Genomic DNA, 10,447 nt, shown 5'->3' with positions numbered 1-10,447 from the left:
GCTCGTCTTTGCCCAAGTATGATTATGGCATGTTTAATCTTATTGTACTGTATTGTTGCATCTCGACCAGTTGCAATCATGGGATTTGTTATTTAATAGGCTATATGGGATTCGAACCCATACCTTTGTGCAAAATTGGCACATCGCTCTACCATTGAGCTAATAGCCTCTAAAATGCGTAGTGAAATAATATGCAACGAATAATAATAAATCTGCCGAATGCAACAGTACAAGGAATAAGAGGCGATTCACAACGCATCAACTTTTCACTAAGAAAAGATCTCGTACTCATGGCAAAGACTCAATATCGTCTGCACAATATCCCAATTTTATAATTGACCAAGTTGCTCTCACTTGTTAAAGAACACTAGGATAAAAAAAAGGATAAGAACTTTCCAAGCCTATGTACTAAAATTGCATTAACTCCAACAAAATATAATTGTTCATAAATAAAATTTGATGACTACGAAAATACACTCATAAAATGCAACCTACTTACTGAGTTGCAAAGTACCTATATAATCAACGAGAATTAGAAGAATAGGATCACAGATGATGAAATTAGAGGTAATATGATGGAAACGAACAAGAAACTTTGACAATAACTAATCAGCTTATGAAATTAAAAAAACTTACATGATTGAAGCATGAACAAGTCGAAATATTCTTTAATTAAAGCAGAAACGGCAAGATCTTCGATAAATTAATGAGCTATTGATTGTGATCGAGAGTTGCGTGATTGGGAAAAAGAGAAGGGAATAGAGAGAGGTAAAAGGGAGGAAGTGTCAGGGGGTAAAGTGACGTAAAACAGGAAAACAATATAGATTTATCTCAAAACTAAGTCTTTAATCCTAACCCTTCGATTAGATTTAATCTAATGGCTCCTAATAAGTTCTCATGGTTCTCATTATACTAGTGGTTCTCATAGGATCCCAAATCTCTCTCTCTCTCTCTCTCTCTCTCTCTCTATATATATATATATATATATATATATATATATATATAGATAGATAGATAGATAGATAGATATATTTCAAAAAAAGAACAAAAAAAAAGAACAGAAATAATAAAGCAATTTACAAGTTGAATGAAATTCATGAATGTAATTAATATTTTTCAAACCATAACCAGATGCTGACAATATTAATACAACATTAAGCTAATACTGTAGAAAATAGACAAATTTTGAAAATGTATGCCATTTAATGGCACCAAAAGAAATACTGTCGTAAATGAGATCGAAATGTTTTAGGATCACAAATTTCCATCCATTTTCCTTGTAAGTATAATAACGATGCAAGGGGTGTCGATGATTGGATCGTTGTTAGAATCCAAGTAATTCATAATGACTTGAGAGAGTTGAATGTGCAACACATCCCATATTGGGGGTCCAAAATGGTGGGAAAAAAGAGCTTCCGTGGTTGATCTCATGAACTTAGAAAGGACTTCAGCTCTTAAATGAGTGTCCCTTATTTCACTTGCTGCGTTATCAATTGTGAATTCTAGATTTTCAATTTCAAAGGATCCTTCTTCGGAAATTAATCCTTCAATTTCTTCTTTACATGGAAAGTAAAGTGGCATATTAAATGAGTTAAGCTTTTCTTCTGCAATCACTCCCTGCAACGACAAAATCAAAATTTGAAATTAGCGGAGGTGAAAATTTTAGTATAGTACTACAAGATAACATATAAAAATAGATAAAAAATTTAACTAAATGTTTCTTCGCAGCTCATCAGAAATGAACCCTTTTTCATAGACTATAATACGGGTCTTGTATTCTAAGCCCGTGTCCATGTTGTCTTGTATTGGGTTGTGAGCCTAACCCTAATTTGTATTGCCTATATAGTTTTGGAATGAGAATGAGAAAGGCAGATTACCGATTCATTTGTTTAGCATGGTATCAGTGACTATTATCTCGAAATTAAAATCATAAAAATACAAACCCTAGCCGTCACCATGACAAACGGTGAGGGCGGCTCCGGAACGAAAATCGACCCTTCTTCCCCGTATTACCTGGGTCCTCAAGACAAACCCGGTGACACTATCACCCACATCCGTCTTACCCTCGACAATTTCGATGAATGGGTACACGATGTTCGTGTTGCGCTAAAATCGCGCCGAAAGTATGTTTTCGTTAATGGTACCATTAACGAACCAAAACCCCCATGTTCGGATGATGATTGGGAAACTATCCACTTTATGCTTGTCTCGTGGTTGTCTCGAACAATTTCCGATGAGGTACGTGCTCTACTACCAAAATTTGAAAATGCTAAACGGTTGTGAGATGCTCTTCACGAGCGGTTTGCAGTTGTTGATGGGTCTCGGATTCACCAAATTCAGGCGGGTCTCCGGGATTGCCATCAGTCGGAGGGGATGTCTGTCACGGTCTACTATGGAAAACTGTGTCAACTGTGGGATGATCTTGACAAACATCAACCCATTATTGAGTGTAAGTGCTACTCGAATTGTACTAGTGTCAAGCAACATCTTGACCGTCGCGAATCAGACCGTTTACACCAGTTTCTGTTAGGTCTTATTTCTGCACACTATGCATCTCTTCGCTCTGTAATTTTGGCGCAAAACCCGCTGCCGACTGTGGCTCGGGCTTATCACATGGTTTGTCAAGAAGAGAGAGTTCGTGGTTTTGATAAACCACCCGAGACTTCGACTGAAATTGCCAGCTTTAATGTTCGCTCACAAGGTTTAATTCCCAATAAACCCCCTTCTCAGATGTCGCGAACAGAGCGTCAACAATTATACTATAACCACTGTAAACGTAGTGGTCACGATCGCAGCATGTGTTTCGATCTCACCGGCGAAGTACCCGACTGGTATTATGAATTACAAAAACAAAGGCGGAGTTCCGGCCGTGGGTCCTCTGCTCGAGGCCGTGGCAGTGGAAGTGGCTCGCGCTCAAATCAGGAGTGCAGTAGTCGAGGTGATGGTCTCCAGCCCGAAGCCACCAACTCGGTTCAAACTAATCCCCCGAAATCCACTGCTGACGCGGCTACATCCGCGGCATCTTTAGTAACGGTATATGGCACACCCACTCATGATCATTCTGGTAAGTGGTTAATTGATACGGGATGTTCTCATCACGTAACTGGTAATTATGCGCTGCTCTGTGATGTCTGAAATACCTCACGTCGAGTTGTGGGCTTACCTGATGGCTCGAAAATTATCGCTTCCGTTGTTGGTCGAGTCGATGTCACTCCGACCATTTGTCTTGATCCGGTTTTATATGTACCACAATTAACGTGTAACTTAATTTCTGCATCTCAGTTGAGTGATGCGCTTCACTGTGAATTCATTACTAATGCCACTTCATGTACTATACAGGACCGGGCTACGAGGGAGGCGATTGGCACGGGTGAAAGACTAGATGGACTCTACTATCTCTGTCAAAAACCGGAGGAGGTGAACGTTGTGACAGCTGGGTCGTCTGATTTTAAGCTATGGCATAATAGGCTGGGTCATCCATCCGAGCAAATTGTTAAATTGCTCCCTTTCTTACGTAATAGCAAACATTCTTTGTCAAAACCATGTGAGGTTTGTCATCGAGCTAAACATATTCGTAGCAGTTTTCCTTTGAGCAGTAATAAAAGTCTGAATGCATTTGAATTAATACATTGTGATTTGTGGGGACCTTATGACATTCCCGCGACGACTGGAGCACGCTACTTTTTGACATTGGTGGATGATTTCTCGCGGGGTGTGTGGATTTATTTATTAAATGCCAAAACCGATGTCACTAGTAAATTTTTATTGTTTATTGCCATGATTAAAAGACAGTTTTCCGCTGACATAAAAATCGTAAGAAGTGACAACGGCACCGAATTTCATACATTAAAACCATTTTTTTCCGCACAAGGAATTTTGTTTCAGTCATCATATGTGGGGACCCCTCAACAGAATGGCAGAGTAGAACGGAAACACCAACATATTTTGAATATAGCTCGGGCCTTGCGATTTCAGGGTGGTCTTCCGATTCGGTTTTGGGGGGAATGTGCTCTTGCAGCTGCTTTTGTCATTAATCGTACTCCTTCTCGTTTACTTAACGGTGCCACCCCATATGAGTTAATATTTAAATCTCCACCCAATTTCGACATGTTAAGAGTCTTTGGGTCTTTGTGCTTCGCTCATAATCAAAGGTCAAAGGGAGATAAGTTTGCTAGTCGAAGCAGAAAATGCGTGTTCATGGGGTACCCATCCGGGCAAAAAGGCTGGTATCTTTATGATCTCGACCGTCAAGATTTTTTTGTCTCACGTGATGTCAAATTCTACGAAGATCAGTTCCCTTTTCTCGATAAAGCTTCCGCCACTGTCCCCTCGCCTGCTATTTCGAGTGACACTCCTGCAACTAATTTAATCATTGAATGGGACGATGAGACAGCTGATCAGGACCCCACATCACCCGTTAATAACCCAGAGGACACCCCACCAGCTACCCCGTCTTCAACCGCGGGCTCTCCTCTGACTGGTCCGAGTGGGCCCATGCCTGATAGCTCGTCACCGTCACCTCCTACGGGCCGTGGTCACCGAGCCCGTATTCCATCGACAAATCTTCGTGATTATGTGCTAGATTTCGACAGTGATGACAATGATAGTAGTCCATCTAGTGCTGCTCCACTTCACGTGTCAACGCTCACCTCAGGTACTCCGTATCCTCTTGCTAATTATTTATCCTGTAACAAATTCTCGTCTCCACATCGTTCTTACTTGGCAGCTTTAATGACTCATACCGAGCCACAAAATTTCAAAGAAGCGGCTCAAAGTAAAGAATGGCGCGCGGCCATGGAATCTGAAATGAAGGCTTTGATTGACAATAAGACTTAGGTACTCGAGTCCCTTCCTCCCGGTAAGAAAGCACTCGGAAGCAAATGGCTCTACAAAATTAAATACAAGTCTGATTCTACCGTGGAACGATATAAAGCTCGTTTGGTTGTATTCGGGAATCATCAAACCGAAGGTGTGGATTATGACGAGACCTTTGCCCCGGTTGCTAAAATGACGACTGTTCGTGCTTTCCTAACCGTGGCCGCTGCAAACAATTGGCACCTCCATCAAATGGATGTCCACAATGCTTTCCTTCATGGTGATTTGGAGGAAGAAGTATATATGCGGTTGCCTCCGGGCTTTCAATCCCCGGTCCCCGACCTTGTTTGTCGCCTGAAGAAGTCTTTGTACGGTCTTAAGCAGGCTCCCCGGTGTTGGTTTTCTAAGCTTGGGTCCGCTCTGAAGAGGTATGGGTTTTCTCAAAGTTATTATGACTATTCCCTCTTCACATTTGTGAAAGGTGCGGTTCGCATTCATGTCCTCGTCTATGTAGACGATTTTATTGTCTCTGGCAATGATCTTTCTGCCCTTGTCTCTTTCAAAGAATATTTGCATAAATGCTTCCATATGAAGGATTTGGGTGATTTAAAATACTTTCTGGGGCTTGAAGTGGCCCGTAACCCCGATGGTATATTCTTATGCCAACGCAAGTATATCCTCGACATTCTTCAAGAGGTGGGTCTTCTCGGTTGCAAACCCGCGCCTACACCTATTGAACAACAGCATCAGCTTGCTTCCAGTGGTAGTAAATTTCTCACCAATCCCGAGCCATATAGAAGACTAGTGGGCCGGTTAGTATATCTCATTGTTACTCGACCCGACCTATCTTACTCGGTCCATCTTTTATCTCAATTCATGAGTGCTCCTCGGGAGGATCACTGGAATGCGGCTCTTCGTGTTGTGCGTTACTTGAAGGGCACTCCCGGCCAAGGCATTCTTTTATCTGCTCGCTCTCCTTTGACGTTGTCCGGATGGTGTGATTCGGATTGGGCTAAGTGCCCCGAGTCTCGTCGGTCTTTAACGGGTTGGCTTATGTTCTTGGGCTCTTCTCCTGTCTCGTGGAAGACCAAAAAGCAGCCCACCGTGTCTTTGTCCTCTGCTGAAGCAGAATATCGAGCTCTTCGGGCCATTACTTGTGAAGTTAAGTGGCTCAAGGGGTTACTAGAGGATTTGGGGGTCTCTCATCCTCTGCCAGTCGAGATTTTCAGTGATAGTAAGTCCGCCTTGCACATTGCTCAGAATCCTGTCTTTCACGAGCGTACGAAACATATTGAGATCGACTGTCACTTTGTCCGTGACGCTATTCAGCTCGGCCTCATTGCGCCGTCTCATGTTCAACCACGGTTCAGCTAGCCGATGTTCTTACTAAAGCACTTGGCGTATCTCAGTTCATGTCATTAGTTCGCAAGTTGGGCACTTTCAACCCGTATGCTCCAACTTGAGGGGGGGGGGGTCATAGACTATAATACGGGTCTTGTATTCTAAGCCCGTGTCCATGTTGTCTTGTATTGGGCTGTGAGCCTAACCCTAATTTGTATTGCCTATATAGTTTTGGAATGAGAATGAGAAAGGCAGATTATCGATTCATTTGTTTAGCACTTTTCCTAATCCCCTTTATTCTGATTAAAATAAGAACTCATCATACATATAAATATATAGTATAAACAAAGGGCGGAATCACAGCATGCAAATAATAAAGTCGCCATAATTTTAATAAAACGAATTAGAGAAAAAATCTAGACATTAAATTTATTTATTGTTCTGCCGTACAATTGCCTCTATACATTAAATTTATTCTCTTTTGGTCCCGCGCGAGGCCTATATCAATTGAGCAGGTAAATGAAAGCTTTAAATTAAATTCATAAAAGGTGCATAGCATATACAAGGGCAGTTGGTCTCTCTCATGACGAATTATTTTGATTCTTTTTAAAAAAGACGGGATTTTGTGATCATTTTACTGTCAAATGCGATCACTTTTAGAAAACAAATTCTCATAAACTCTAAAACTAGTTGGACTATTGTGGTTATATTTGACCATAAATTGATCACAAAATCACGTCTTTTTAAAAAGACAAAAACGGTCCGTCAGAAACGAGAATTTGTGATACAAGATCAGCGCATTTGGAGTAACAAAAATTCAATTAGATATTTCAAGATAGAGCTTCATTTTAAAATTAATTGTCTCTAAAAGTTTCTTTTAATTTAAGTGAACTTTTACATTCGTATTTTGTTTTATAAGGAAAAGTCTGAACAAATGTACAAAATCGTTAATGTATAGAAAACGGTTTATAAAATTTTAAAGCCAAAAACTATCTTATATTCTCCTATTGTCTATGATTAATGTGTAAAATTAAAATATGTTAAAAACTGTTTAACATAAAAAAAAATGAAAAGAAAAATAAAACTCTCTTATAAGTAAGTTCTATATAAAAAATTGAATCATAAAACAAATTATTTATTAAAATATCCCTATAGAACTTTAATAACTATAAGGGGTCTAAGAGAAATCGAAACGAAATAAAAGTTCACGATTTCCTTTGTGTGTGTTTGTTTGATCCAAACAAAGGGTATACGAATCCCTCCCTTACCCTCAAGTCTCTATACATTGTTACCCCTCACCCCCCTAGGGTAACCTAATCCTTTTCCCTCACCCACCCTAACCGGCCACCCATTATCAACACTTACCGTTGTCACCATGACACAACCCATCACCACACTCGCCCTCTGACCGCCGCCACACTGACGTCTCTCCCACCATGCCGTCGCCGGAGCTACCACCACCCTCCCAGTTGTGCAAACCGCCGCTCTTTCCGTTTTGGAAATCCCACACCACCGACACACCCACCACGCAAACATCGAAGAGAACCTTCCCTCAACCATGAAATCACCTCCCCCACCTATTGAAACACTAGATCTAGTGTTTAAATGGCGGGGGAGGAGATTTCGTGGGTGAGAAAGGTTTCTTGGATTTTTTAGTGGTGGTTGCGTGGGCGGTGTGAGATTTCGAATCGGAAAAGGGCGGCTGTAATACCTCGTATTTATATAAGTAATAACTAGACCGAATAAAGAACCCACTCGACCAAGTGCAGCTCCACTCGACCGAGTGGAAGACTGAGTACTCCATTGCAGTAGGCTGGAAGGCCTGGAAAGCCAGTCACTTGACCGAGTGACCATCCACTCGACCGAGTGGAGCCTCCACTCGACCGAGTGGGCTTCCACTCGACCGAGTGCCGGTCGAGTGAGATTTATACGGGAAAATTATTGGTGAAATGTCGCTTTCATAACCTTATCACTTCAGATTTTCCACATCAAAACCCCTCTCAAACACTATTCACCACTCTCTAAACTTCCCCAACTTCTCTCTAAATTCTCCACCATCAAATCCTCTCAAGAACCCTAATTTTTCTAAAGAAGATTCTTGCCTCCTTAGCTTTTCCTCTTTGTTGTAAGTTGATCTAAAATTCATCTTCCCTTCTATCTTGTCTTAACAATCTTATTTAGTTAGTAGATTACTCCTTACATAATTATATTGTAAGAATTAAAGGGGATATTTAAGGGGTTTAATTAGTATGTTTGTTATAATAGATTGTGTAGTATTGATTGTAATAATTAATATGTGTAGGAAGCTTCATTGAGGAGCATTTTTAGTGAGTAACTTGTGGATTTGTGGAGATAAGCTCAAGGTAGGGTTTCCATACTTAGCTATGGTGATATGAGTGTTTAATTGTATATTTAATACCATTAATTACATTTATATCATATTAGTTGCATTATAACATGTTTTGGATAATTATGGTTTGGTACATATTGTGGTCTCATGATGATTTTGGAAAGAATAAATAAGGTGAATGACTCTAGTGTTGATTATCTTGCATTATAACATGTTAATAGGCAACTAAAAGAAGAGAAGATGAATTAATGAGGTTATGAGCATGAATTGGTTGTTGTGTGAATTTAGTTGCATACTTGTTTGGTCAATTGTTCTTATTGTTGGTGAATTGTTGATATTGGAGGTTGTTGGAGGACTTTGGTGACGGTTTTGGAGACGGAAGGCGGTTGGGAAACTGTCTTCCGCTCAAGTCTCCCTTTGAGCTTCCCACTCCAAGGGGATGTGCACATGAGTACTTGGGTTTTGGAGGGACTCGTGCGGTGAGGCACGATGTCTGGCAGGGGACTCAAGTCGCACTCGGGCCCGGTACCACGGACGTGTTCCGAGTACCTTGGTGATGTTAGTGACATCGTGGGCGTGTCCCGGTCACGGTGGTGGAGGCGTGCTTTGGTGGATACTTGCTATGATTGTATGTCTCATTTGATTAGTAGTTGTAATTACATCTTCCATTTATTATTGAACATTTATATAATTGGCTAACACTTGAGTTTGAATTTCTTTGATGAACCATATCGTGATTTTCGCCCATTTGAGGAGCAGTGTCGACAGGTGCGCATATCTGAGTAGCAGGCTTTGGGAGCGGTCTACCTTGTTGTCGCTACTTGTTCTTATTTAGTTTTGACACTTAAAACTCCTATTCGATTTGGCTGTACTATTGGGATGATTTTCACATCTCTTAACTTGTAGTCACTTAACATTACAACTTAATTATCTATGTAATCTAAAGTACCTCTTTACTTGTTGTTCGCACTACACTCTTGGGAAACCAAGGCTTGTGACACCTCCATGTGACAGGAAATGCCTAGAGGAAGGGTCCCGGCCTGTGAGGGTGTTAAAAAGTAGTATCAGAGCGATGATTTTGGAGCCTAACCAATGAACCAATGAAATAGGGTGAGTCAATTTAAAATGAACCCGGTTTGAGTTGTAGAGGGTTTGTGACAAGCTTGGGAGATGCCTCAAGGTTGAGTACTTGCCCTCTTAACTCGAGTCGGTCACTACGCGTGGGTAATGAGGCGTGTTTGGTGCATGTGATTATTGCATACTTCTTGCTTGATGTTGTGGAGTTTTGTATGCTTGGTGATGTCCTACGTGATAATATGCTTAAATATAGTGGACTTTTGAAAAGATATGTGGGATGTATAGGTGCAAGTATACGTGTTAAGTACCATTATACGAGTGTTATATGTTGTGCCTATGACTATATTCTCCTCCGCGCTTGCGTATAGGAACATGTGAATAGGGTTATATGTGGACTTGTGTGAGTAGGGATGGGTAAATAGCTCATAGGAGGTGTCCTCGGCCAAGTGAAGAAAGGGACTCGTCCGACTAGGTAACACTCGACCGTGTGCCCCTCCCACTCGATCGAGTGAATGCCTTTCCAGAACCCAAAGAACTCCTGTAAGCTGCTACACTCGACCGAGTGAAGGTCTCACTCGATCGAGTGTGTTCTACGCGACCGAGTGATAGGGCCACTCCACCGAGTGGATTATGGGAGAATACTGGAAACATTCTGATTCTTGTGACACTCAACCGAGTGAAGGATTCACTCGACCGAGTGTATTGCACTCGACCGAGTTGTGAGACCGCTCGATCAAGTAGACCTCTGGGGATTTTGTGAAACCTTCTAATTGTTGAGAAACTCGACCGAGTGGGACATCACTCGACCGAGTGGGCTCACCACTCGACCGAGTGACTTTCCCCAATCGATCGAGTGGGCATCTA

General features: G+C 41.4%; 1 protein-coding gene across 1 annotated transcript; it reads left to right on the top strand.

Moving 5' to 3' along the window:
• Positions 1–1,956: 1,956 nt before the first annotated feature.
• LOC141646649 (uncharacterized) lies at positions 1,957–4,836 on the top strand. The gene is made up of 4 exons (XM_074454542.1): positions 1,957–2,238; positions 2,341–3,033; positions 3,283–3,549; positions 3,976–4,836. Exons 1-4 carry the CDS (start codon positions 1,957–1,959, stop codon positions 4,834–4,836), a joined length of 2,103 nt encoding a protein of 700 aa, XP_074310643.1.
• The last annotated feature ends 5,611 nt before the right edge of the window (positions 4,837–10,447 follow it).

Source organism: Silene latifolia, chromosome 1, assembly GCF_048544455.1.
Source record: "Silene latifolia isolate original U9 population chromosome 1, ASM4854445v1, whole genome shotgun sequence".
Taxonomy (NCBI): Eukaryota; Viridiplantae; Streptophyta; class Magnoliopsida; order Caryophyllales; family Caryophyllaceae; genus Silene; species Silene latifolia.
Note: the sequence above shows the minus strand (reverse complement) of the source record. Positions and strands in the feature narration are given on the sequence as shown.